Here is a 26,306-nt window from a genome sequence, read left to right on the forward strand (position 1 = left end):
CGCCCGCGCGAGCCAGTGCCGAGACCGAGCCTTCCACTTGTCGACCAAACACATGTTTCCTCAGGGTTTGCTGATGGCTGATTTCTAGTTGATCAGCGCCTCTATAGACCCTCTTTCCGAGAGTTCACTGGCCACCCACAGATGTGCCGGGTGGGTGTTCATGCTAAGATGACGTCGCGTGGGGCCTTATTATTATTCTTCTGCCTTTTCGCCAATTAGCTGTTCCCGATGCCAGGTCTCCATCGAGTTCGTAAATCATCCGACGCCGTTGCAAAGACGAGATAGATAGGCAGGCTCTAAGGGCTATATCTGCCGTGGGAAACCTTTCATGTCCAGGGGCATGGCGTAGGAGACGCCGCCGCCGAGGTTAACCGAAGCGGCCGCATGGTTGACCTGAGCGGCAAGGTGATCGAAGGAGGCGGCAGCGGATTCTACCTTGATACCCGCTCGTGGGCCGAGTTGCGGCCCAGCCGATGAGGACTCGACTGGGGCGGTAGCGGCCTCAGAATCTGGAGGGAGAGAGGGGGGTGGCGCTGCCGGGGGAGGCGGCGGTAAGCTTGGCGAGTGCTCCGTGCTCGATTTGGCTTTGGACGCGGCGGTCGTTGCCACGGTGCTGCTGCCGCATCGACAGGGAGACTGAGAGGAGCTTGGCGGGGACGTGGAGGCGCCGGGACGCAGTTGGTCGAGCTCGGCTTGAAGGGTGACGTATGCTTCGGCCAGGGTTTCCTCGCGAGTGTTGGCCTCGCGCAGGAGTTGCTCGAGGTCTCGGATGCGCTGCTCCTTGCGCTCGCGGTAGGCGCGCTGCGAAGCTCTGTTCTGCGCCCGGCGACGCTATATACAAGGATTGTTAGCGGAATACAGATGTCATTCCGAGTATCATTTGGGAAAAGGCCCGGAAGAAAGAAAATCAGGGGACCGAAACGTACGGAGAGGACGCCCGGTGGCGCGTTTCGATAGCGATTCTCGCGACGGCGGCGCGTGCTCGTGGGGGCTGCCGCTGTCGCGACCGCCGATGGTGAGAGGGCGTCCCCAAGGGATGGTTTCTCGTCGTGATGGCTTTGCGGCAGAGAAAGCGGCTGAGGGTGATGGTCTTGATACAAAGTCGTGGCCGTCGCCTGGGTGCTAGCAGGAAGCATGGGGTCGCTGGTGGAACTACAGGGGCTGGTGTATGCAAAGGGAAAGGTTGCATCGGATGTGGACGACTCGGTATTCTGCTGTTATGCGCGTGTTAGCTGTGACCAGACTCTTCAACCTCCTTCTAGCCAAGTATGGCCCCTTGAGGCCCGGCCCGATTGAGACTCACCACAGAGTAATACTGGCCCAGGGGGAAGTGCGGCTGCAGGGGAGGAGAGCTCATGTAATGGTTGTTACCGGTGAAGTATTCAAAGGATGAGGAATGATGGTGGTGATGGTGCGGTGGGTGATGGTCTGAATGAGAGATGGCTCCGGTACCAGCGCCGAGATACTGGGACTCGGTCGTGGGAACGCCTTGATGGGCCGTTTGATGCATGGACATGGCGATCTCGCCGCGTGGGATGAGGTGCGCATGCTCGCGGTGTTGACTTTGGCTCTGGCTCTGAGTGTGACGGTGCTGAGGCTGGTGGTAGGGCTGATGCTGGTGATGCGGCGCAAGAGTAGGCGAGGGAGCAGTTGCCGAGGACGTCCTCCTGCGCGCGTCGCGAAAAGAAACATCCCAATCTAGATTGCTGACTGCAGTCGGCGGCGGCGTCGGATCCATGGGTGCTGCTGCAGAGTGTGGCGGCCAAGCGGCGAGCAACATCATCCTTACGCGTTTCGCTGGGTTGTATGTAGGCGATCCGAACCCAGCGCCTTCATCCGATTTTGGAGTCGTGTACACTCTCTAAGGAGGGCAATCCTGCGTCGTGGTAGTGCCGAGGAGGGTGCCCCGTGTGCCTCGTCGGTTATATAGATGCCGGTGTTGTTGATGCAGCACCGGGGCAAGAGAGAGGGGGGAGCAAGACTGTCAAAGTAGAGCAGCCCACGCAGGTTGATGTAAGGTGCCCTCAATACCTATACCCCATAATCGCCACAATATCTAACGCCTCATCATCGGTTTGCGTGTCTGGGTAGCCAATTCCATCGGCTCAAGGACTCAAACTGCAGAGGACATGAGCCAACAAACACACTGCGGCGTCTCGCATGCCAATACACAGCTATGGATAACGTCAAGCCCCCATGCCCCTTGGTCGTGGAAAGCCTCGGTCTTCAGGTCTTGCCCCCTACCAGCGCGGAACCCATGTCTTTGTTGCCAGGTCTGAGGGGCTAACACAACTTGGCGACCAGAGAAAAGACGAACGGACAATGAAACTCGTACTGTACTGTACATACCGCAGGGTACACGACGACGGACTGACGACGGTGATGACGGGGGTAAGGGGGACACACACGGACAAGACGGCGAGCTTCGGCACCGGTGGCCCGCGTTGCTGGCTTCCTCCTCTCCAGCAGCAGTGGCACCTCTCGGATTGGGAGCGCACAAAACGGGAATAGCAGGAGCGCCGGTGCCGCGCGGTTGGGCGAGGCAAACATGGAGCCCATCGTTGTTGGCCAGGCATAGACTGAAGAGGCGAGAGGTTTTGTGAATGGTGCATGAACGCGCTCGTCCTCGCGCCTGCCACACTGGCTCCCAGCCTTGGAGAGGCATAGTTACTGTATCACAGGACCGACCTCCCCAAAAAGTTCCCGGGTGGGGGACCAACACGCTCGGGACGAGGGTTTTGCGCGCCCACGCACGGTCGTGGCCGTTTTCGGCACGCCGCACGTGCAGTTGGGATGAAGCCGTCCCATTACCGAGAACAAGATCTCGCGAGCCCCAGGTTGGCGAGCGAGGTTATTAAGGTTGGATCTGCTGAGCCTCATAGGGCGCAAGAAGCGGTCGTGCGTGCAAACTCTAGAGGTTATTCAGCGTCTAGCCCAGTGACTGAGATGCCGATCAGGAACGCAAAGGAACGAAACATGGCGCCATTCGTCGAGAATGGCGAGGCTCGCTTGGTGCGTGGTCCTGGCGCGGCTAGTCCCTAGCTAGACTGCCTGATGATGTAGTAGTAACCAGTATGTGTGCGTCTGTTGGTTCTTGATGCGAGCGAATAAAGTGCTTCTCTCTTTAATGACAGGAAAGCAAGGAATTGAGCCTCTCAACTGACCGGGATTGAGGCATGGATGGCGAGAGATGGCACATTGTCGATGGCCATGAGAGCGGGCTTCTAGAAAAAAGGGTGGGAGGCACCCAAAAGAGGATGGCGAGGAGCACATCACAAAAGCCCGCGCCGCGCTGAGAAGAGAGCAAGGACTGCTGGTTCGTTGGCGCTCGTGTTGGTGTTGGCGTGCAGACTGTCCGTCTGTCCTGTCCTGTCGGGGCATGTTGGGCGTAATGCGCTGGCTGTATCGTGGCTTCACCGGTGGATTACCCTGTCGCCATGCCTGCCACGCGCGAAAGCTGCCAACGAGGCGACGACGGTTGGCGGCAATAGGCAAGATCGTGAGAAGGCGTTATCTTTGGCCCCGGAGCGTGCTGAGCACCAGTCAGTAAGTAGTGCATGATTGACGACCAAGGGCTTTCAAAAACAATCTTCTGCCTCGCATTCTCTATAGGTACGGTAACTACGGCCCCAGACGAGCGCGAGATGCGTCTCGTGATGAGGCTAATACCAATAGGCAGGCGTCGCACGAGGGTCGGATGTTGGGACGGGAAGTGGGAAAGAACAATCCACTCGTGGGGTCCGCGCCGCATCGTATGATTGTCCAGACTCCAGAGGGTAGTATCCACCACCGTACAGGTACGCACAATACAGTGCAGTACAGTACTAACCTCATGGACAACCTCAGCAGATTCGTGACTGTCATGGGACAGGAGCTCTTTCCATTTCATTATTACCTTAGTAGGTACTAAAGGTGAGAGCAAGGTTTGTTGCACTGTAAGTACACACTGTACTTGCACAATGGGGGAGGAAAAAAAAGGTAGAGGCAGTCGCGGCCTTGCAGGGGCGCGAGGCCCAGGCAGTCGGTCGGCGTGTGCCCAGGCCGATAGCCGGCGATGAGGGGTCAAGTCAGTACCTGGTAATAACTCCAGTCGTCTTCTTGTTACCCCCGAGGTGAGGCGCTCGATCCGCTCGGCAGCCAGTGCGCGCCCACCCGCAGCAGATGACGGGATGAACGCTAACGTGCCGGGCAGGTTCCATGACCAAGTAAGTACCTTGGGTTTCATTGCGAATGGATTCATCCCATCATCCATGCTTCAATGGGGGGCGGTCGAATGGAGGGCAGCCGGGGCTCTTCACTTCAGTGGAGACAGTCTTCGCGGCGCTGCCCGGGGCAATCCACGGCCCCAACCCTCCCGGATCATCGGCCGTGTGGTCCGCCATTTCGCGGAGCTGGAGGGCGGTCCCGATCAGAAATTCGTTGAAATTGCCGTTTTCTGTCCTACTAGTACTAGTTGCCCCCCTGGCACTGCCATTCGATGGCGAGTTTCTGGGCCGTGTCTCAGACACGCTCAAGGCCTCGCGCATCCCGTCGTTCATGCTGCCGCTGCTATCTTTGGGACGCTGGGCTCCCCTGTAGGTATACTGCTGCACAGGGTTAGTACTGGGCCCCATTGTCGTCATTGTTCCGCAAGATGAGGCTGTTGTGCCGTGTCGTATCGTGTCATGTGTCGTGCTTCGTCGCACAGCAGCCATGGTCTCGCACGTGGGAGCGCAACGGCAGTTGGTTGAGGGCGCAGCATCTCGACCTCGCCGACAGGGGTGCTGCTCGGAGATGCTCCGTGATCAGGCCTTCGCTCGTCAATGTACGTTCGTGCGTACTTGGTAGGCTGTACGGATACCTGATGATGCGTGTCCAGTGCTGTATTCAGACCGCCCGATCCTACGACGTCGGGACGTGGTCGGCAGCGCACGAATCATCGATGCGTGCTTTCTGTCGAGCACACCCCCAGCAACTATTCCTGTGAGTCCTACGGCCAGAGACGATGACAAGCTCGAGTCTCTTGCAGGCACAGTGTTGCATGGTACTCATGTACGAGCCTATGTGCGTACAGTCTGACATGGACTGGAATGTGTTTGTCGTGGTCTTAGTAGTGCGTTAGTACTGCCTACCGCATGGAGCTGTGCCGTGCTGTACGTGTGAGCGAGTCGTTTCATTCCATTCACGGCTGGGTGCAGTGCAGGGTCGCTCTTGCTCTCCTCTGTCCTGCCAGATCGGGCGGCAGGTTAGGTAGGTACGTTCTGTACTTAGTACCAAGGTTGCTTTCCCTCTGCTGGAGCTGGAGGCTCTGTGGGAAACACGAGCAACCCGCCATTCCGCCAGCTCTATGGGAGCGATCCATTCATCTGGGTATCGCCCGCCCCGGGGGTTGCACGGAACGGCTCAACCACTACCTTGGCATCTCGGATCATCCATTGAAGACCTCGACCGCGGCCTGGCAACGGCATCTAGCCTCGCAGGCACCGTTGCCCCTGTACTATTCTCGCGCATCTTTGTTGGGTGCTGTGCCCTTGCACGCACCCGCATCCATCAAGTGCCACCTAATAAGGACTTGAGGACGATGGAATGAATGGTATTGCAGGAGCGCAGCCTGGACGCCGATAGCCATAGCCTACCGAATCGGGCCCATGCCGACTCACACGACCAGTCGTCCACCTACCGACACCACTATACCTACCCCGGAACCAGGCTATCCGTCATCCTCCTCCTGCAAGCCAAAATACCCCTCACCAGCAGTGCCCCCGTCCGCTTGGAAGGCATGGGACGGCAGAACGGCTTGGACCTCATGCACGGCGTGCTGCCGTGGCAAGCGGCACGTCGACCTCGTGTTGGCCCTGCTGCAACAAGGCCACCACGATGACCCTTCATGTCCCGACGAGCAACACCACAACGGTCCTCACGATCCCCATTGGCTTCATTCGCGTCGCCAACGTCGCCCTTGCGTACAACAATAGCACCACTACCCGCACATCACCAGGGTCCATTGGATTTGGTGCACTAGACCGCCCTTCCTTTCGCTCTCCGATGCATCGCCCCGAGGCACGGGCCACGATGCCGCTTCACCGTGAGCCCCATCTTGGGCCTCATCTTCGACGCCAGTCCGCGTCCGACGCCTTCTTCGCCCACTCCACGGCCCAGCGCGTCAATACCGATGCCGTCATTGCCACTGCCCTCACACGCCAGTATCCCGACCGGCACCTGTCCATTGTGCCCCGAGCGTCGGTTGACCTGCTCGCCTACGCCGCTGCCGGCCATGCCCGCGCCACCCCCCTCGCCGACGACAACCTCACCAGTGCCACAGCCACTGCCGCAGCACAGACCGTCGAGAGCAATGGCGGCGGCGGTGGCGATTCCTTCCCCGCCTCTCTGGCTTGGGACGTCTATGTGCCCCCCGCGCGGCGCCTAGATGGCTCTCCGGGCGCCGTTGCCCGCGCCTTGCTCTTCGGCAAGTTTGCCTATCACTGGTCCGGGCACGACTTTATCCTGTACATTGCCGATGGCCGTGATGGCAGCTCGTCCTATCCGCAGGTCACCAACCTGTACTTGATGAGCACCCGTGACCCGTCTTCCCCGTCCCCCAATGGCGACGCTCACGTCCAAGCCCTTATTCTGGCCGCTGGTCAGTGGGCGAGCGAGCTCCACGACGAGATATGGGTCTTTGACGGCGGTCGCTGGCTGAAAGACGCCAATCTTTATCGTAGCGTGCGCCGGGCCTCATGGGATGCCGTGATCCTCGACCCGGACATGAAAAAGGCCCTCATTGAGGATCATTTGTCCTTCTTCAACGGCCGCGACACGTACGAGCAGCTGCGTGTTCCCTGGAAGCGCGGTGTCATATACTACGGTCCGCCCGGAAACGGCAAGACTATATCTATCAAGGCCATGATGAATACGCTCTACAGCCTTGACAAGCCTGTTCCCACGCTTTATGTCAGGACCCTGGCGTCTGTAAGGCTCTCCCCGCACAGAGGAAGAACCAGCACATAAAGATCTGCGAAGAACCAAGTGACTGAATGGCTAACTTGTGAATGGCAGTTTGCTGGGCCCGAGTACTCCATTCAGCTCATCTTCCGGAAGGCGCGCCAGTTTGCCCCTTGCTATCTCGTCTTCGAGGATCTCGACTCCATCGTCTCCGACAGTGTGCGGAGCTACTTTCTCAACGAGGTTGATGGCCTCCAAAGCAACGATGGTATATTCATGATTGGCAGCACCAATCACCTCGATCGCCTGGACCCCGGCATTGCGGCAAGTCTCGCCTCATTTACTACGTACTCATCAAGCCACCTCGCACCCCATTGCACGGGATGACCCTAGCCGCGCACCCCCAAAGAGTGCACGAGAAGAAAGCCACCTCGACTAACGGTTCTCAGAAACGCCCTTCGCGGTTTGACCGCAAGTACCTGTTCCCCAACCCGAGCTTCGACGAGCGCGTCGCCTATGCCCACTTCTGGCAAGGCAAGCTCGCGCCCAACCGTGACATCGAATTCCCCGATGAGCTATGCACGGCCATCGCGCGCATCACTGACGGCTTCAGCTTCGCTTACCTGCAGGAAGCGTTTGTCGCCGCCCTGCTGGCTATTGCGCGTGACCATACAGGCGGACCCGCCGGGAACGGGAGGCAATTGCAGCATGGTAAGGTCCGTGAGGAGCGCAACGACAAACAGCGGCCGAGTGGTAGGCCTCGGGCGACGCCGTCAACCGTAGACGGGCCCGATGACTGGGTCGAAGTCTTGGACCGGACCCTCGTGTCACCAGGCGGAAAGGATAAAAAGCCCGATCTGGACAAGTTGATCCTCTGGGTTGAGATACAGAAGCAGGTCAAGATCCTCCGCGAAGGTATGGAAGACGAGAAGCGTGGCAGTAGTGCCTGAGACGTCACTCCACCGTGGGATATATAGAGCGAGAGCAACAGCGGCCAGATAGCCGGCGCCAATCTCGTGATACACGTGTTATACACTGTCCGACTTTACCAGTCGAAGCTATATACGAATGCGTTTTCGACCACCGCTCCAGAGGCCACGGCGTACTTCAGACCTGGTCGGCCGGCGTCGACGTCAGTCGCGCCAGCCCCTCCTGCGCTTGCCTAACGCCGGGCGCAAATTCCATCTTGCGGCTCATGTCGATGCACTGCCTGTACTTCTTCCTGGCGAGCTCTGTCTTGCCGAGCATGGCCGCCACGTCGCCCCAATTGCAGAGGGCCACGGCGCAGGCCTCGTCGCATTCGGCCGTGCGCTCTTCGCCCTTAACGTCCCGGGCGTGCTCGTACGCGTTGCGCGCCCAGTTAAGCGCTGCTTCGAGGCAGTCACTGCGCGTGGTCGGCATGGACGTGGTGAACACGTCCTTGAGCGCGTCGGACGCGCTAGCCTCAGCGGTCGTGTAGATAGGGTGCTGGGCGAAGGCGGCGGACAGGTTGTTCATGATGACGGCGCGGTGGCAGGGCGTCTCGCATAGGCGCAGGGCCTGGAAGAAGAGCGGAATGGCGAGCTGGAACTGCGACCGCCGCTCGTAGTCGCGCCCGAGCGACTCCATGGCGCCGCCCAGCTCCTCGGGCGATAGCCACGACTCCTCGCCGGGCTTGGTGTCACCGGTCCGCCGCCTCTGATACTCTCTCAGCGACGTCTCGACCGCCCACACCAGATGCGAGTGCGATTTTTCCGGGTCCAGGACGTGCTCATCCGAGTACAGCTCCCCGAGCTTGACGGCGGTGCCGATGGCCTTGGCTAGCAGGCGTTCTCGCTTTCGCCACAACGTCTCGGGCGCCGCCGCCGGCTCGCCGTCTTTCTTGATCGCCTGGGGTTCCTGCGCCGCGGACTTCCCTTGCAGCGGTGCCGGTGCCGGTGCCGGCGTCTCGGACAAATAGTACCCCTTGGCGTCGACTTTGCCATCCGCGACCGACTTCTCCATCACGTCGACCCACTTCCTACAGTCGTCGAGGACCGACTCGAGGACCTCAATGGCGGATTTGTAGTTGCCAATCTTTTGCAGCCAGAACGAGGTCTGGATGCGAATGCCAATGACCTCATCCGAGAAGGGGTCCAGGCCCAGCTCGGCGCACTGTTCCATAGCCTTTTTATAGTATTTTAGGGCCAGTTCCGGCTCGGGGCGGACGTTTGTGTAATATATGGCCCGCCGCAGCGTGTTGGCGACGGGCTCGGGGTACCGACTGAACGATGAGCCGTAAAAGGCCTGGAGATAGGCGCGCACGGCGACGGCAGAGAAGGCGATGGTAAGGACGAGACTGCGTAAAGGTTTCAGCTTTTGCATCCGACGAGAGCGCGCAAGAGGAGATGGCGAAGAGCAGAGTGGCGGGGGGGCAAGAGGAGGCAACGCACAGGACGATGCTGATGCTCGTCGCGGCGGGAGAGTCGCGAAACGCGGTCCGGATGCCGCGCGGGCTCAGCGCGACAGCCATGTTGCGGAAGCTGGCGCGCAGGGCGTGCCCGACGAACCGCCGGAACGTCATCTTGGGCTGCTCGGGCGGCGGCGGCGGGGCATCCTTGTCGGCCCGCGACGCGGGACTCGTCGATTGGCAGCGCTGCTGCTGCTGCTGTGGTGGTGGGCGGAGCGTGACGAGGGCGTGGACGTGGACGCTGGCGGTCCGCGACCGGAGCTGGACGGAAAGCAGGCCGGAGGCAGCGTGACGGAGGCAACGGCCGGGAAGGGGCCGCAGCGAGGCGACGACCGCCACAGACATGGTGACGGCCGGGGGTCTCGGGCCGGGTCAGCTCGGACGGGGCGGGAGCGGCGGCGTGTCGTCTGTCTGTCAATGCTGCTGCGATCGGGGCGAAACGACGATGGAGTTGGGTCGGGAATGATGAGACGGTGGGAGGAGGACGAGAGCTTCATCTGAAAGCAGCCCAAAAATCCCGGGCTTGGTCCGTGCACCTGCCTGCACGCCTGCCGTCGTCGCAGCTCCCGCGCCGAAGATGGAACGAAGTGGGGTGGGTGGCTGACTTCACAGTCGCGCGCCCGCTCACGCGAAGTACTGCTCCCTACTACCATTGCCTACGAGGTACGTACGACGGGCCGAGGAAGCCGCCAGCCAGCTCCCTCGGCCGGGCGCATCTTCACCTCAAAACCATCGACCGACCTATTCAACCCCCCTTTTACAAACACCCTTCTTTCCCCCAAAATTCTCAGTCATCATGGCCGGCAAGTTTGAGCCCAAGGTTCCTGTGAACCTGAATCCGCCCAAGGACGACCCCATTACCCTCGACGAGCTGGCCAAGGCAACCGGTACGCGCCTCCCCGCCCCCCCCCCCCAATGTTCCCTCCTTTCCCCCAAGCGGATTCTTCCCTTCATCAACGAAGCTCTGCCCCGCCATGGCCCCCGGCCACCGACGCTGAACGTCTCCGGGCACGTGCTATGATGACGCTGCCGCCGCCGTCAACGCCGCGAGAAGTCAGAGCCAACCTGAACAGTTCAACCTCACCCAGTGAAACAGGATGAGAGTTGCGCCCCCCTCCCCCCCCCGGGTGGGTGATTGCGTGGACGGAGACAGGCGCGCCCTTGGGACCGAGGAAAGAAACTCTCTCTCCAGACCTCGGGGGCGGAGGTTGCGTGTGCTCGGCAAGGCGGAGGCGTCGGGCGAGGCTCGCCATCTCCCCCACCTCCACAACCGACGTCACAGACCGGGGAGCATTGGCAGAAAGCTTGAGAAATGTCACTGATTCGGATGATGATAGGCGTCGATGGCGGCAAGTGCTATGTTGCTATCAAGGTTTGTCGTCCGCGGTTCCGCGCGCACTCGCTCACTGATGCAGGCTGGAAGCTAACTACTGCATCTCGCAGGGCAAGGTCTACGACGTGACGGGCAACAAGGCATACCAGCCTGGAGGCTCATATCACGGTACGTCTTCAGCCACACGGGCATCCTCTCATCTACACAAAACACTTTCACATTCATTCACCTTCCTTTCTGCTCTCTCTCCACCTTGATTGGCTTCTTTCCGAAAACAAGAGAGCCAGGCGGCAGGGCGCAAGGCAGACACGACGTGCTAGCTAACAAAACATTGGCTGCCCCCATAAAGTCTTCGCCGGTAAGGACGCCTCACGCGCTCTCGGCAAGACGTCCACCAAGCCCGAGGACGTTCAGGCTGATTGGAGCGACCTGGACGACAAGGAAAAGGGCGTCCTTGAGGACTGGGTCACCTTCTTCTCCAAGCGCTACAACATCGTCGGCGTGGTCGAGGGAGCGACCAACTTGGGGTGACTAGGACATCATCGCCTCTAAAAAACATAATAAAAAAGAAACTGGCGAAAAACTCCTCTCCGCTCTCCATGTTCTCCCTCCTGCTTTGCTCTGTGGCAACTTTCGCGTGTGCCCTGTGCCTCCCTCACATCATTGTCGTGGTTGCTGCTGTTATTTTCGGTGCTCTTGTTGCGTACGGATATGCGCCTGCGTGCCTCCCCCCCTACGCAGCTCGTCTGTCCGTCCGGCCAAGCCTTGGGCCATATCCTACTACGTGCCCTGCCGCTGAGATTTCGCACCATACGTCGTACACGCACGCCCGCCCGGGAGGACCACTCTGCAGGCTCACAGGGCTCCGGCATGTGCTCGGCGCCGGGCGGACGGGTCAGCCTCGGGAGTACGTGTACACGTACGTATACGTATATTGCGCGCATGGTGCACGAAGTACAGACGCCGCGCCGCTCCTCCTCCTCGCCGGGGCCGTCGTCGATACATTGCATATTCCCGGTGGTGGAGGGGGGGCTGCATGGTCACGTTGGGTACTTTGTGCTCCCGTTCTGATCTCTGTCCCACCCCCCAAGACACACACACACTTGTATGTCACGACACGCCCGTCCGCGCGGAAAGATGTTATTATTATCATGACTTCGTTTACATTAGTGCCTTACCTATGACGAGCTACGTACATAGTAGGTACGTACCTAGGTAGGCACCTACCAGGTGCACTGCGCCGCAGCGGTCATGTGTCTGCCTGCGGCAACCGCGGCGGCAGTCAGCAGCAACGGCAGCGGCAGCGGCAGGCAAGCAGCGCAAAGAAAGTAGTAGCCCCCAATCTCTCAAGCCCTTGCTTGATTCGAGACACGTCTTTTTGGCCGCGCGCGCCCCTACCCTATCCTCGGCTGCTTGCTCCCGGTGTCCTGTCCTGTCCTCGGACCCGGCGGGCTTCACCCAACGACGTCACTCGGCATATGAGACGACGTGCTGCCGTTGCTGCCGCTGGTGGTGGTGGTCATTCCATGTACTGCCCTCGACCCATTCAATCTGACATGCATAGGAAGGTACATACATACATACTCGACATGCCATGCAGGTGCTCACCAACATGCTCCCTCCCCCTTCTAATCTTCAATTCTTTTGTTTTCCTTTCGCATCATCGCCTCACTCCCCTACACTGCCCTGCCCGCGGCACGATCCGCCCCGCAGCGGCAGAGACATGGTTTATATATATATATATATATATATATATATATATGTATGTATGTATGTATGTATTAGCGACAGGCATTTGTCTTTCTTCTCGCAGTGATGCCCCGAACCTCACGCCCCGGACACCCCCCATCCATCATGGGTCAGGCACCAACGACAGTAAAAAAGAAGCCCCCAAGACACACCTCCTACGTGCTTCCACGTCTAGTCCAAAGGGAAAGGGGAAGGGAAGCAGATTGGCTTGGCACGGCAACTTGCATGAGCAAACTCTCCGCCAGCGTGAAACTCGTCTCCCGCCCGCCCCCGATCCTGGCATTTCGGAGAAATAATAACGTTAGTACCCATGGAGGGCCATGACTGCTGCAGAACCGCCCTCCCCGTTCTTCCTCTCGCCGTCCGGCTTGCTCGCCTCAGTCAGTGAAACGCGGGCCCCCAAACCGAGTTTGGTGGGAAGTAGGAAGAGAAGGGGGGGGGGTTGGCTGGGGAAGGGTTCTGCCTGTCACAAGCCCCCCGTCATCCGCCGAGAGCAGCCTTGTCTTGGTCTGCCCGTGACGTCGCCGCATCGACGCGCGCGCCCTGCAGGGTTGTGCTACTACTACGTACTGCACCGGGCGGACCATCTCGGTGGCTTCCAGAACGTGGTACGCGTCTCAACCCACCCCCCGTGAGACCCAAGATGAGACCTGCCTTCATTTTCCTCCCACATGCACATGCGCGTGTGCGTTTGCTTGGCCCCAAGATTTGAACTTGGTATAATGCAAACGAACCCGCTCGTCGGGCGTTTCTGTTTGCTGAGCATGACTTTGTTTGCGGACGACACGGAGCCACCAGCCAGCATGTGAGGCTTCAGAAGCGGGAATGAGGCCAATTATTAGTCTATCCAGAGAAAAATCCAGTCTATGATCCCAAGGAAGAGCACAGCCTACCACCCGGCCGTGTAACAATCCGCTGCCGAAAACAATCCATCAACCCCGTGACGGTCTGTTCTGACCACACTCCCCAACCAAGGCTTGATGAACACGCAGGAAGGGCCTGTGCAACTACTGCCCGGCGACGTTCTGTGTCTGCACCTGCGCGATGCAGTCATCGCACAGTCTTGCCTGTGGCCACGAGCTGCGCAGGACTTGGACCCCGTAGCATCGGTGGTTGGGGTCGTTGCGTGCAAAGTGGCAGTGCCATTTGAGCCGGAAGACGGAGTGATTGCATGCAAAGAGAAACTCGTCCCAGTCGCACATTGTGGTGTATAAACCGCTTCAGCCCGTCTACCCGCTTGGCACTCGGGAGCTTGATGTCAGCTAAGCACATTTCTCGGCACCGGTGAGTAAGGCTGGCAGCAATGCGGACCTGGACCGTGATCGTTTGCCGTAGAGGCACCAAAGTTTGCTCGCACCAGACCGGGAGCGAACGAGCGGGATTTGCAGGGTTGTGAAGCCGTCGTCGTCGGTGCTGTTTGATGCCAAGGAGGGCATCGATAAACCCGATCGAGGGCATTTATAAAGTTGCCACGGCCCAACAGCTCGCATCAAGCCCACTCTTCAAGAGAAACAAGCCATGATGATACAGAAGAAAGACAGCCATCCTAGTACTATGATGCACAGCGCACGGTGCTTCTGGCAAACGAGCCTAGTAGTCCAGCAACACAAGCGAGAAGCGCCGACGACATCACTCACCGACAAGCACTGCGGGGAGATACATCGATGACAGCTCGCAGAACAGAATAGCGAGAGTCGTTTCGGCTATTGAGCCCCACGCGGATTCCCTTGAGATGGATGGAGCCTGGCCGTCGCGACACGGGGAGTTGCTTTCACCAGTGGCTGGACCAGCAAGGATGCGTCCACAAGGGAGTCATTCAAGAAGCGAAGGATCCAATGGGGCCAAGAAAGGAGTCCTCGAGAAGTTACCTTGGGGACTTCTGGGACGAGAGGCGGATTAGCTAGCGAGCCGACGACCCAAGAACTTCATCACTATGTGAAGCATATAAACAGCACTAGAAACGCAAAAGTGTGCCAATCGACCTTGGGTTGAGAACCACGCTCTTCAGCAATGTTTTCAACTCTCCATCCGAGCCATCCACCACTCGGGTCTCGACATGACCTTGTCATCTTACTAATGACGAATCTCGGTAACCTGTAACTGTCAGGCTCATGACCAATTCGCGTCTCGGACGTCAGGAAGTCCGAAGGAGAAGCGAGACCAGGGGAGGAGGGTTCGGGAAGGCTGCGCGCATTCAGCCGCCGCACGCCGGTTGCCGTCATCGAGTCGAGCCTGACAGGATTCCATGCCTAGAGATCACGCAGCATCTTTCTCTGGCGGAGGCCCCTCACCTCGAGGCCTGTCTCGAGTGGGTGGCAGCTCCGGATCGAATACGCAGCCTGCTTGCAGGGCACTAGTCCTCCCGAGCATAGCCACTTGGTCAATAGTATCCTGGATGCCCAAATTTTGGGGGTGAGTTGGTGGAGGTGAGAGAACATGGCAGTCGGGTGTGTGCCTTGGCTGGGCCCGACAGTAATAGGGGTCGGTCGTACCAAGACTTGGGAGCGAAGCGGAAGCCAGGGTAGTCACCCCGCGTCGCCGGGTCTCCCAGCCTCGGAATCCCGTCCTTGTCAACGAGGTGAGTGGGCGGAGGCGCACAAGCAAACAATCAAGGAGACTTGATGTGCGCCGACGGTATCGACGGGTGCAGCCACCCAGCCCAGCATGAGGAGAGAATGCCGGCCGGGTGGTGCAAAGAGAGAAGAGCAGCCGCGGGGTGGGGAAGAGGGTCGTCGCGCCGCAGATGGCTGATGCAGGTATGCAAGGCACTGACTGGCGTTGCAGGGGTGGTGGTGGTGGTGGTGACGGATGCAGTGCGTACGATACAATTGAGTAGGTGCGTCGACGTTGGGCAGACGGGAGGGAGGCAGGCCGAACGCTCCAGCACCTGTCCATGCATGGATCGATCCCCCCCACGCATCAAGAAGAGTGTGATGCTCTTAGGTGAGCACTGTAAAGGACGTACCGAGCGTTGTAACGTGCTCGGTACCGTACGAGGTAGAGGTTAGTACTAAGGAACCCTGAGTAGATGGCTGTGTTTTTGTGTGTCGCACAAGCACAACAAGGCAACTGCCCCTCCAGGCTGCCTCGCTGCTGCCTTGCCCAGAGTCGAACTTGCATCTTCTCACCGACACCCACCCCGGGCGACTGCGGAAGGAGCACCGCACAGCTCGTGACCAGGCGTCGTCTGATTGGCCACAACCACACCGAACTCACTTGAAAGTGAGGCGAACCACGTCGGCTGTGGTTCGCCGGCCCAACAACAATGGCCGACGCCATCGTCGTCAACGTTGCCTCTCTCTCTCTCTCTCTCGCCCTCTCGTGCTTGCTCTTGTCGCCGGTGTCAGCCTCCTTTTCTTTTCCCGGACGACTCTGGTCCGCCCGTTGTTCCATCCAGCAGCCGTGTCTGGTCTGCGCCAGCCAGGCGTTGCTCTTGTCCATTGATTCATCCTTCACTCGCTCACTCAGCCGCCGCGGAGTGGGTGCTCCTCCTGTCCACTGCCCCCGTCACGTCAAGTCACGTCACGCCCAACCGCCGTGCACTGATCAAGTTGGCAAATCATCAAGCAAGCAAGCGACCTTGGAAGCAAGCACGCACGCACGTACGCAGGCAAGCTTGACGCCGTGCGACCCAGCCAAACTCTCCGCCCACTCGGGCATTCATCCAGTACCGCCGCCCGCCCGCCCGCCCGCCCGCCAGCCTTCCTGTCCTGTCCTGTGCACCGGACTGACAAACAAGGACCGTCACCTGCCGCACCTCGTGAGCATCCCTCGACAGCGGCGGTCCCCGGCTCTTCCCCACTGAGCTGTCTGTCTCTGCTTGCTGCGCGTCTGGTCGACTCCACGAGCCACCCGCTCTTCACCGAATCGACGGCCACCTGCGGCAGTGGCTTCAGTGACACCCACCACCGCTCGCGAACGCACCACTCGCGAACCATCTTGACTCCCCATGTTCCGTTGAGCCCCTTTCCCCTCCGCGTTGGCCCTACGGTACAGCCCTTCAACTGGACGTCGTCGTGGCGTTCTTCTCGTCAGGTGCTGTCTCTACTCTCGACTTGCTGTGACAGTATCAGCGTCTGGTGTCCTCGTGCACACCGCTCGTTACTCGAGTCTTCGACCCAGATTCTTTTGCACAGCTGTCAACTCCACGACGCCCTGTTCCACTGCTGCGGCCACATATTTCGGTGCATGACACCCCCCCTTTCCCCATTCAGCCGTTTAGCTGCTTGCGCCCTATGAGCCTGAGCCCGCTACTTGCGTGTTGCGTCCCGACCTACGTAGGGCTAACTTGGCACTCGGCTGTGGTGTCCAATTTTGTGCCAACTCTCCATCATTTGACAGGACTACAATCTCTCTCTCTTCCGTGCGGCTCTTTCCTTCGGCCAGCCTTATAAGCCCGCCTCGCCTCACTTTGCCTGACGTCTCCTGCATGTCCGCTCTTGGAAGGGTTAGCATCTCTACACCAATACGACAACATTGCAACAGGCAACGGCCGTGAAATCACTAAATTGCCTGCTCACAGCCCGGATGCACTCGTCATCTGCTTCCTGCCGCGCTGCCAACCTCCGGACGTCGCTGCCGTGAGTCACTGGACACTGCAGGGAGCCAAGATCCGCCGTCGATGATAATACACACCAAGCCTCTGTGAACAACGTCAAGTTTATCGTTTAGGACCGATACTATGGATCATCCGTACTTGCAATACCCCCCGAGCGCGATCCCGGGTGAGCATACTGGATATGCGGAGCCATGGCCCCTACATATTTTCTCCGCTGCACCCCGAAAGAGTGAGCCATGGAATGGACTTTTGCAAGCACCGTCTCCGAGTGACCAGCATGGCCAATACATCTCATCCGGGCAATATCCTCATGACCACAGCTTCACGGACTATCGAAGCGCCGCCTCTCCATCTGTTTGTTCCTCTCAGCTGCCCGGTGACTCGGGATACGGAGGTAGTCGCGCCACGTATAGCATCGCTAGCGCGTCTATACACGGAGATGACTCGGCACTCGATTTGAACATCGGAAAGGCCATGGGTGGGTGTCAACTCGACCCAGCCCAGGATGTACTCGCTACCCGGGTGACGTCCCGCGCACCCGGCGGAAAGTTGGTGTGCACGGAATGTTCCACAACGGTCAAGAGTCAGGGCGAACTTAAGTGAGTTTTGCGTGCCTCTTCTCCGACTGTTTGCTCACTACCAGACAGGAAACATATGCAGCGGCATTTGAAGGCTCACAAATGTCCTTATCCGGATTGTGTCAAAGGTCAACGAGGCTTCAGCACTTCCAACGACCTTGTGCGCCACAAGAGATCGGTACATGGAGAGCATGCGCTTCCGGGACGGTCATTCGTCTGCCCTCATTGTAATTCGGGCAGCAGAAGCCCCAAGATCTGGCCCAGGGCAGATAATTTCCGATCACATCTTCAACGCGCCCATGGCATCCGAATGAGCGCCGACGACGATCATAAGGAATATATCTATCGGTACGTTGATATGACCCGCAGAATGTCGCTAGACTGATGTCCTGCTAGGCCACCGGAGGACAAGATGAACCTCGAGGGAGTTGGTAGCTTTCACGTGACTGGAACCGAACGGCCACCGTACTTGCAGGGCTCTCCCGTTTCTTCGGATCAATCGACGTCTTTGGATCATCAATTTCGAGACGAGCAACTCATCTCCCTACAAGAGTCCTCCATGGGTATTGATCCTTCGATCTTCCGGAGCCCCGATCTAGTCAGGCCCACGACTACTTCTAACACCGACAACGACAATGGGCTCGTAGAGCCCATAGCCGAAGCGGGCAGCCTGGATACCCAGTCTATCGGAGAATACGATTTGCAGACTTCTCCAGGTTTCGAAATGGACTCTCCAGAGTATGACGGACCGGCCGGTATCGGCCATGCTACAGACACGCCGGCACCAACCCTCCCTGAGCCGTTGGAAAAGCCATCGCCGCAGCCAGAGCGACATGAGCTAAGCGTAACCCGCTTAGGACCCAGTGAGTGTACCCTACCTGGCGTCGAGGACCACAGAGCCGACTTGGCACTTCCGCAGCGGTGCAACGGCGGCCCGCAGTTCAGCGCCATCATGGAACTTTTCAAATCAAAGGCCCACGGTGCCTATCGCGATAGAGAGGAAATCATCAGGCTCCTCACAGCGGTACCTACGGAGGATCTCCAGACTGCGCTCCGGGCTCGCCAAGATGCGGGGGATACCTGCCAGAGTGATGATGATCTTAGCACCCGCGCCGGATGCCGTGACTGTGGGAAGACCTTTAGCCGGCTGTGCGAATTGAAGTAAGTCCCCCAGTATACTAAAGGAAGTTGTCGATGCTCATCACATGCACCAGAAAGCACATGAAGAGACACCAGAAGCCGTACGGCTGTACTTTTAAGCAATGCTCTAAGAGATTCGGGAGCAAAAACGATTGGAAGAGGCACGAGAGCAGCCAGCACTATGAGTTGGAGACGTGGAACTGTGACAAGCCTGGCTGCAAAAAAACGTGCCAGCGGAGAGAGAGCTTCAAAAACCACCTGCAGAAGGACCACGACGTGAAAGACACTGAAGAGATAGAGCAACTGCTGGAGAAGTGTCGGATGGGCCGCCACTGCGGCCCACGATTCTGGTGCGGGTTCTGTGTCGATGTCATTGAGATCACTGCCATCGATCGAGGGGGCAACTCGTGGACCAAGCGCTGCGACCATATCGACAATCATCTATTCGGCAAAGAGGGTCTGGAGAAATATGACATCTCAAAATGGAAACATCAAGAAGACTTGGACGACACGGTCAGAGAGAACGTCGACGACATTCTGGCCGTGCCCGACAAGTGCACAGCCGCGGGATCTGGCGCCAAAAAGCGCAAAAGCAGCGACAACATTGATGAACGGCCATCGAAGAAGCCTTCATACATGTGGCAATGCGTGAGTAACCTGAAATTTGGCCCCTGTGGACCGCTATGCTAACAGTTCCCTACAGTGCATTTGTGACACGACCATGAACTTAAAGACGTCGCCCTCTTGCGTTGGATGCGAACACGTGCGTTGCGCAACGAACTGTATGATTGAGCAGGTCGAGTCCAGCAATGATGAGGTGGTTGCCATGGAAGTGGAGGTCGAGGGGACGGCGGTCGCGGGAGACGACATGCCACGGACATGAGATTACGACGAAAACGACATCAAGGACAGCCATGACGAGCACATTGTATTCTCTCTACCGCATACCATTCTCGGGGGGGATTTGTAATACGGTCGGTTATAGAGTGTCACTGGACTACGCTGGGCGAGTGTGTTGTTGGCTATTATTACACGTTGATTTGCGTATTCTACTGTCGAGACTTGTCTGTCCCCCTATGTGACGATGACAGGCAGCAAAATAGCCCGTGACCTGGTCTGGACGAGTCTGCACATCAGCGCAACTGGCCGGGCGCCATTGCACAGTAAACCCCATCGCCGGCGGGCTTGTAGACACGCATTGGGGCCAAGACCGTCGGCCAACCCGATGCTTCAGCTCAAAGTAGACCCAAGGGGGCCGTCCATCATCTCCTGCGTCACATCGGCCCCCTCCCCTCCCCTTTCCTTTCCCCCCTCTCCCTCTCTCCTCCTCGCGCCTCAGCGGCTGGCAACACCCCCGGTCCAGCCACAGGCCGACGAGGTGTATCGGCTTACTCGTTGCGGTCGCGCGGTGATTGTTCAGCTGCGGCTCGATACACGCGTCGAAACGACCACCGCCTTCAGGAGAAGACGGCTGAACCAGAGTGTCGGGTCAAGATGCGAGGCTGCGCGCACCTTGCTGGTCTGGTCTGACTGGGCCCAGCCGGTGATCCAGCCTTGCGCGACTGGGACCGGGTCTTGCGCTGGTCTCGTGCACAAGGCATGCTGACGGGGGCAGGGAAGGCCCAAAGGGCATAACCTACGGTGTGTGGATCCGTTATTGGAGTACGTAGTGGTACTCGATGACGGCTTGTCCTTTCCGTACGTGCGTTCCCGCGGTCCAAGACCATCGATTGGTGTGACGTTTCTATTCTCCAGAATGTCTCATAGGCGAGGGGCTACGGGGGCCGGATGCTGCGGCGGCAGCGGCAGCGGCAGCAGCAAAAGCCGTCCAAAGCATGCAACAGATCGCGGGTGAGCCGGTCGACGCGGAGTGCCCGGCGTGCCTCGACGCTCCGTACAAGTTTTCCCGCGGCGGCAAACGCGCCACGACGCTACTTCCTAGCATCCATCATCTTATTTTGGACGTCGACTGCAGCTGTTGCTGGCTAGATTCTGCGCGGTTGAGGTCATCCCCTCCAGGCCGCAGTAGGTACGTTGGACGCCTGTGCTCCTGTTGATGATTGCTATTTTAATGATTTCGTCAATCTCGCACCGTTTCCAGGAACCAAGTGTCGCCCATGCAAGACATGCATGGGCGAAGAGGGTTCAGTGCCAGACTTGGGGGTCGAGCGACGGTCGGTCATTGAGTCAGCGAGCGGAGGTGGCTGTTGGCCGAATTGCACGCAGCGGCTTCTGGGACCGATCAAAAAATGGCCAGCTACGGGCGCTTGTTGATCAGCGACTACTAGACAGTAGGGTCATGCTGTGCGACGTCGCGTTGTCCGATGACGCAGTGGTCGTAGGGGCGCCCATTCAGGGCATTTGGAAGTCTGGGACAGAGATGGGGAACCCTTCGTACTGCGTCTTGCGTCTCTGTACTCTCTATCCGTACCTCATAGGTGAGCGCGGCAAGGCGGTCGCCGGTCAGAATGAAGGCTCCAGGTGTTGTTCCGTCGATCTTGGTATATAGCCTTTCCAACCTGAGATAGTAAAGTCGGGCGTCTGGGAATGCCAACCCTCTTTCACGGCATGCGTGCCACAACTCTAACAGCACGGCGAACCGGCCCCCGCTTCCCCTCCTTGTGTACCGTCCGCCTCGACGCCGTCGCATGAGCCTACGGGGAGACAGATGGCACACGCCTGCCGTCTGTAGCTTGTAGTTGGTATTTCAACCGGTGAAGGGCCCGCTGGTCGAAGGCAGCCACCGTTGCAACGGCCGACAATGGCGAGAAGGAGCTAGGCCACGAAAACGGGCCAACAACTTGGCTGACGCTGCGTCAGGCGAAGAGTCGAACGAAAGATTTTGGCAACGGGCCCACAATCTTCGAGTCGACAATCACCGCGGACCAAATTAGGATGCGTACACGGCGGCGAAAAGGGTGCCCGCCGGCCGTTGTTGTAGGGCGTGTATGTATGTATGTGTGTATGTGGTGTGTGTGTGTGTGTGTGTGTGTGTGTGTGTGTGTGTGTGGTGTGTCGTTTCGTTGGTGGCTGGAGATGCTCGACGTCTGATCCCCGTCCGAGGGCCGCCGACATGGCCTCTGCGGATGCTATTACCATGATCAATTCTCAGTTTGGCACAATGCGAGCGAGCGTGCGTGCGTGCGTGCTTGCTTGCTTGCTTGCTTGTCTGCTTGCTTCCTGTAATCTGTCATACGTGACGCACCGCGTCTCACCGTTAGGGAGGAATAGATGCTGGGGCTGGGATCTGGGGATGTGGATGTGGATGTCGCACTTGTGAAAGCGGAGCCGGCAACGGCAGGGGTGCGTTAAAGTGCAGTGTCGTGCCATGCCCCCGAATTTCGAAAATGGTTGCCGTGTAAAAGATATGCGCGGCGAGCGTGGCAAGGCGCCATCCGGAGGACGAGAGAGGGGAGTCAAGAAGGGGGGGGGATTCTCAAGACTCAGCAGACAGTCGCATCCCATGTGCCTGTTTGCCAGGTGACAATCTGAGATGCCATTCGCCCGGAGCGGCAAGAGCTACCTCGGATAGTACTAGATACTTAGGGGTTAGGACATTCTCTGTAAGGTGCTTAAGTACTACTACTATACTAAACTAAGTACTACCCGTAGGTAAGGTCTCTTGTGGTAGATACCTGTACCTACTGCCCAATTTAGTGCCTACCAATTTGACGTAGGGTAAGTGGTTTCTTTGGAGTATCCAAAGGTGCCCGAGTCAAGGGATGGGCGGGGAGCTTCGCTGGATACCTTATTAACGTTAGTACCTACTTCGTACATAAGGTGCACCTGGTACGTGGGTCTGCTATTGGCAAAGACCAAGCATTCATAATTCTGCTTAACAGAAACCCCCGACGTCAAAGCAAGGAGCGCCTCCATGACCAGGGCAGCAACGACAGCACGTGCGTGCAAGGGCCCCCAGCTACTGTTTTCCACAAACCCCTCCGGGTATCTGGGTTCGTGATTTCGTGCTAGGAGAGGTATGTACTACCTACTATACACTGACCTACCAACCTGCTGTTGGCACCTTGGTACTAAGCTTATGGTCGGTTGGCAGGCAAGGTTGTCTAATAAGAGTTCAATACCTCTTGTCTGCACGCGTGTAGGCCGCACGTCAGTATGAAGTCGTGCAGAATAAGGTACTGAATGTGCGTACGGTGGCAGGGACCAACCAAGGTGGCTCGCGACGCACACCAACATTGCGATCTTGACACTGGCGCTGTCCGTTGACGACACACGACATGTTGGCCTGTACTTGACGCGCATCGGTCGTTTGACACGACCAGGTAATCTACAAGGATGCGACCGGGTCCAGCTGCCGCTCAAAATGACGGAGGTCGTTGCCATGTGGCCTCCGGGGGGGGGCCCATGGACGGCGCCGTCGGCGCTTAGGCCTCGGCCGATGCAAAACGACGTTAGAAATGAGATGACGGCTCGGGCATCAGACGGGCGTTGCGGACAGGCCGCAGACCATCCTGCCGCTGCCACACATTCGAAATACGTTGGTCCGTGCCTGCCTACATGATACTGCACTGCAGGAAAACGTACCTACTTTGTACGCACTGCGCACACGGCTAATGCCGCCGTCGGGTCTTGCCCGATCCCCCCCCTGAGGCGATCAGTGCTCTTCAGGTACGTAGTCGATGACAATGCAGCAAGACTTGTTGGTCGAGCACTAACGACGCGTCTTCCAGAAACCAGCCACAAGACAAGACGCAAGGCGGGGGGGCGGGGGGCTCACCTTCGTGCAATACTTCGTAAATGGAGACATGACGTTCCCTCCCAGCGCATTAACTTAGTAGGCAGTTCATGCCGGGTCGGGCGTGGGTCGACGGGACGGAAACAAAAACAGAATAGAACAGTCTGGCGCTCGTAGCACCGGCCAAGTTGCACCAGCCGGTCTCCGCGCCCGGCGGAGCCGAGAGTTGGCCTCCAGTCCCCTGCTGGGCGGGTGAGGAATAGGATGCCAAAAAAAAAAAAAAAGCCAACAAGTCCCAGCCGGTCCGTGAGCCGGATGAGCGACGTTTCGGCGTTGGCCTGTGGCATGGCTAGCTAGCTAGCGGGACGGGACGTGAGGCGATCAGGAGGGCCCCGACATGAGCGATGCAAAAAGTGTTGCTATTCAAGTCCATGAGGCCCGAATGGATGGATGAGTAGCAGCCTGCCTTACCTTACAGTGTACCTACAGGTAGGTACCGTACCCTAGTAACTCAGTACTAATGGAGTGGATTGACCTTGATATTAGGACTTGGATTGTGGCGCCCCCACGGCCGCCGGCCCCTGCAGCCCGTGGCGTCTAGGTACCTTCAGTAGCCATGTAGGTAGGTTGGTACACTTGGACTGTCAAGGCAATTTGACATGTGGCGCTCGCTATGTACCTTACCTTAGTACCTTAGTACTAAGGTACCTTATTCACCAAAGCAACCTAACCCCGGAGCGTCCTGAGTTTGGTGAGCAGCAGCCTACCAGGGCAAGGCACGGTTGACTTGCTGCCGCTCATCCATTCTACAGCGTACGCCACCGCCGATTCGCCCAGTTTCTTCTTCAGGGCCGTCAGGGGGGCGCACGCCACCTGCCCACACCACCATCCTCCGCCATCATTCTGGCCATCACGGTGGCCGCCCACCACCACCACCACCACCACCACATCCTCCTCCTTCCCTTCCTCCTCCTCACCGCATGGATGCTTCCTGCACCTGCGCTCGTAATACTCAAACTCATCCTTGCGGCTGCGGCCTTTGTCTCGGCAGGACCACCATCTCATACCGCTCCTCCCCAATTCTAATTCTCGACAGTACCCTCCCTTCGCCGGCGGGCGCCCCCATCTGCCAGCTTACCTATTACGGAACTGATGGGGCAATTGTTGGTTCCCAAACGCCAACTCGCAACCGATTCGACGCCCCGAGTGGTTGATCTTCTCCGCGGGATGGATGGATGGATGGATGGATGGCCTGTGTGCTTCACACTTGCTCGCTGCGCCATGCCCTCTCGGCCTACCTGAGTCAACAAGCACCCCTTTACGCTACAGAGCCTAGGCGCCTGGCAATACTCGTCCATCGACGGCCCCGAACTCAGGTCTTCAGGCCAGCATCATCCAAGCTTCAGGCTCTTCTTCGAGTCCCGCTGGGCCAGCGAAGCCGTGGCGGACCGATGCCGTCCCAATGCAGTAGCGCATGGCTGGATACCGACCTCCGAGTGCATTAGATGGCGACGCTGCGCAGTCCCAGCGCGCTGGTACGCCAGCAGCCTGGCGCCTCGCCTCGCAGCTGTGCCGACGGGGTACATGATGGCCGTCCGCCTGCCTCTGGCCCGGCGACCTGGCCTCCAGAATTGGTGACAGAGAGGAGGGTTTGCCCAGGCCATGTCATATAGACACCCCTCCCCCCCTCACCCTCCTCTCGGATTTGCGCTGCATCGCTGCAGCCCGTGGGCTCGACCACAAAGACAAAGACTGCATGAGGGGCCAAATTGGATATGCATCCGTTGTGCATCACGCGTGGAGCCCCTGGGACCCTCGCGCAGAGGCACACGGACGCCCTCGGCGTTGGCGATCCTGTAATGCGCTCCCTGGCGGCCGGCGCGAGTTGACCTTCCACCAGACAGCGCCCTCATCCACTCGCAAGGCACTGCTCGACGCCTTACTGTCTCCTCCAGCAGCAACAGGTGGCATACCAGATCACCCGCGCTCACCGCAAATCTCACTCTGAACCAGGGGTGAGGAGCGTCAAGTTCCCTCGAGGGCAAGGATCCAGAGCAGCGTCGCGTGCAAGCACGGGTTGATGCGGTAGCAAACCCGACGCCGATGAAACCTGTCCGGAGACTCGCAATGCTGCTGTTGAGCTAATTGTGGAGCTTGTCGAGCCTTGGACGACATCTCGCAAGGCAACACTGGCTCACCGACTCCCCGGACCAGGGACAGTCTCGGCCACACTGGTATCCAGGCCTGGCCTTGGCCCCGTTGAGGCTCTGCCATGTGGTGGTGTGGGTGTGTGGGCAGCTTCTTCTTGACAAGAGACTATGTACCTGGCCACCCTGCCTGCCTGTTATGTCCGCGTGCAGACGCTGGCGTTTCCCGCGACTCAGTAGAGCATCAGTCTTTTCGTTCACGGCACTTGAAAAGCAATGCCGCGAGCTCGTATAAATACGCCAAGAGTTCCCGGCAAGTCCAGCTTGCTCGACAGCAACACCAACCGTCGAATACCCCAAGGGAAGCGGCCTCGAAGAGGGTAAAGAATAGCCAGCCTCGTCTTCTTTACCAAGCAAGACCTTAAGGTTTTACTTCCCCCAAGGCAACAGCGATTCCAGTCACGGGACACGAGCGCGCGAAGCAACGTGCAAGGCGAGAAGCCCGTACCCAACAACTTGGGGTCAACCAGAGCGGCCTCAACTCCAGACCTCTGCACCGACCGCTTGGCTGCACCCTGCCCGCGGATATAGGCCGTCTGCCAATACGTACGCAGGTCAACTCGCATACATTTCGCGTTCGAGGTGCCAAGTCCGCTCCGTCGTCTCAAGGGCCAGCAATCCGAACATAGAGCTTCTTCTTACATCCCACTTGTCCCGTGCCCCTCATCTGCTTGCACTGTTGGGCCGTAACGAGTC

The 26,306-nt window shown here is 58.6% G+C and overlaps 5 protein-coding genes across 6 annotated transcripts; 3 read left to right on the plus strand and 2 right to left on the minus strand.

The window, feature by feature from the left end:
- Positions 1-303: 303 nt before the first annotated feature.
- Positions 304-1,783, minus strand: JDV02_006636 (uncharacterized protein; the record flags this gene model as incomplete). The annotated part of the gene is made up of 3 exons (XM_047988050.1): positions 304-831; positions 927-1,214; positions 1,304-1,783. 3 exons carry the CDS (start codon positions 1,781-1,783, stop codon positions 304-306), a joined length of 1,296 nt encoding a protein of 431 aa, XP_047844041.1.
- Positions 1,784-5,856: 4,073 nt separating this feature from the next.
- On the plus strand, positions 5,857-7,871 carry JDV02_006637 (uncharacterized protein; the record flags this gene model as incomplete). The annotated part of the gene is made up of 3 exons (XM_047988051.1): positions 5,857-6,948; positions 7,036-7,245; positions 7,371-7,871. The coding sequence occupies 3 exons, from the start codon at positions 5,857-5,859 to the stop codon at positions 7,869-7,871; spliced, it is 1,803 nt and encodes a 600-aa protein (XP_047844042.1).
- On the minus strand, positions 7,698-9,808 carry JDV02_006638 (uncharacterized protein). Its single transcript, XM_047988052.1, has 2 exons — positions 9,333-9,808; positions 7,698-9,238 (listed from the first exon to the last, which is right to left on the minus strand). Exons 1-2 carry the CDS (start codon positions 9,692-9,694, stop codon positions 8,029-8,031), a joined length of 1,572 nt encoding a protein of 523 aa, XP_047844043.1. The 5' UTR covers positions 9,695-9,808; the 3' UTR covers positions 7,698-8,028.
- A 667-nt stretch (positions 9,809-10,475) lies between these two features.
- Positions 10,476-11,276, plus strand: JDV02_006639 (uncharacterized protein). The gene is made up of 3 exons (XM_047988053.1): positions 10,476-10,721; positions 10,793-10,850; positions 11,032-11,276. Exons 1-3 carry the CDS (start codon positions 10,662-10,664, stop codon positions 11,211-11,213), a joined length of 300 nt encoding a protein of 99 aa, XP_047844044.1. The 5' UTR covers positions 10,476-10,661; the 3' UTR covers positions 11,214-11,276.
- A 4,294-nt stretch (positions 11,277-15,570) lies between these two features.
- JDV02_006640 (uncharacterized protein) lies at positions 15,571-19,762 on the plus strand. Of its 2 annotated transcripts, XM_047988054.1 has the most exons (6): positions 15,571-16,098; positions 16,171-17,588; positions 17,637-17,915; positions 17,964-18,728; positions 18,782-19,355; positions 19,411-19,762. In XM_047988054.1, exons 2-6 carry the CDS (start codon positions 17,113-17,115, stop codon positions 19,588-19,590), a joined length of 2,274 nt encoding a protein of 757 aa, XP_047844045.1. In that variant the 5' UTR covers positions 15,571-16,098; positions 16,171-17,112; the 3' UTR covers positions 19,591-19,762. The 2 variants fall into 2 exon arrangements, with proteins under 2 accessions (XP_047844045.1, XP_047844046.1); XM_047988055.1 differs by having other exon boundaries at positions 15,571-17,915.
- The last annotated feature ends 6,544 nt before the right edge of the window (positions 19,763-26,306 follow it).

Source organism: Purpureocillium takamizusanense, chromosome 6 (genome assembly GCF_022605165.1).
Source record: "Purpureocillium takamizusanense chromosome 6, complete sequence".
In the NCBI taxonomy this organism is placed as follows: domain Eukaryota; kingdom Fungi; phylum Ascomycota; class Sordariomycetes; order Hypocreales; family Ophiocordycipitaceae; genus Purpureocillium; species Purpureocillium takamizusanense.

Excerpts from the sequence above, each read along its gene's own strand:
- JDV02_006638 (XM_047988052.1), bottom strand. The coding sequence starts at position 9,694 with ATGTCTGTGGCGGTCGTCGCCTCGCTGCGGCCCCTTCCCGGCCGTTGC. Across the intron at positions 9,239-9,332 it reads ACGAGCATCAGCATCGTCCT|TCTCGTCCTTACCATCGCCT; the intron begins GTGCGTTGCCTC and ends ACCTTTACGCAG.
- JDV02_006639 (XM_047988053.1), top strand. The coding sequence starts at position 10,662 with ATGTCACTGATTCGGATGATGATAGGCGTCGATGGCGGCAAGTGCTAT. Across the intron at positions 10,722-10,792 it reads AGTGCTATGTTGCTATCAAG|GGCAAGGTCTACGACGTGAC; the intron begins GTTTGTCGTCCG and ends TGCATCTCGCAG. Across the intron at positions 10,851-11,031 it reads GCCTGGAGGCTCATATCACG|TCTTCGCCGGTAAGGACGCC; the intron begins GTACGTCTTCAG and ends GCCCCCATAAAG.
- JDV02_006640 (XM_047988054.1), top strand. The coding sequence starts at position 17,113 with ATGGATCATCCGTACTTGCAATACCCCCCGAGCGCGATCCCGGGTGAG. Across the intron at positions 17,589-17,636 it reads AAGAGTCAGGGCGAACTTAA|GAAACATATGCAGCGGCATT; the intron begins GTGAGTTTTGCG and ends ACTACCAGACAG. Across the intron at positions 18,729-18,781 it reads AGCCGGCTGTGCGAATTGAA|AAAGCACATGAAGAGACACC; the intron begins GTAAGTCCCCCA and ends CACATGCACCAG.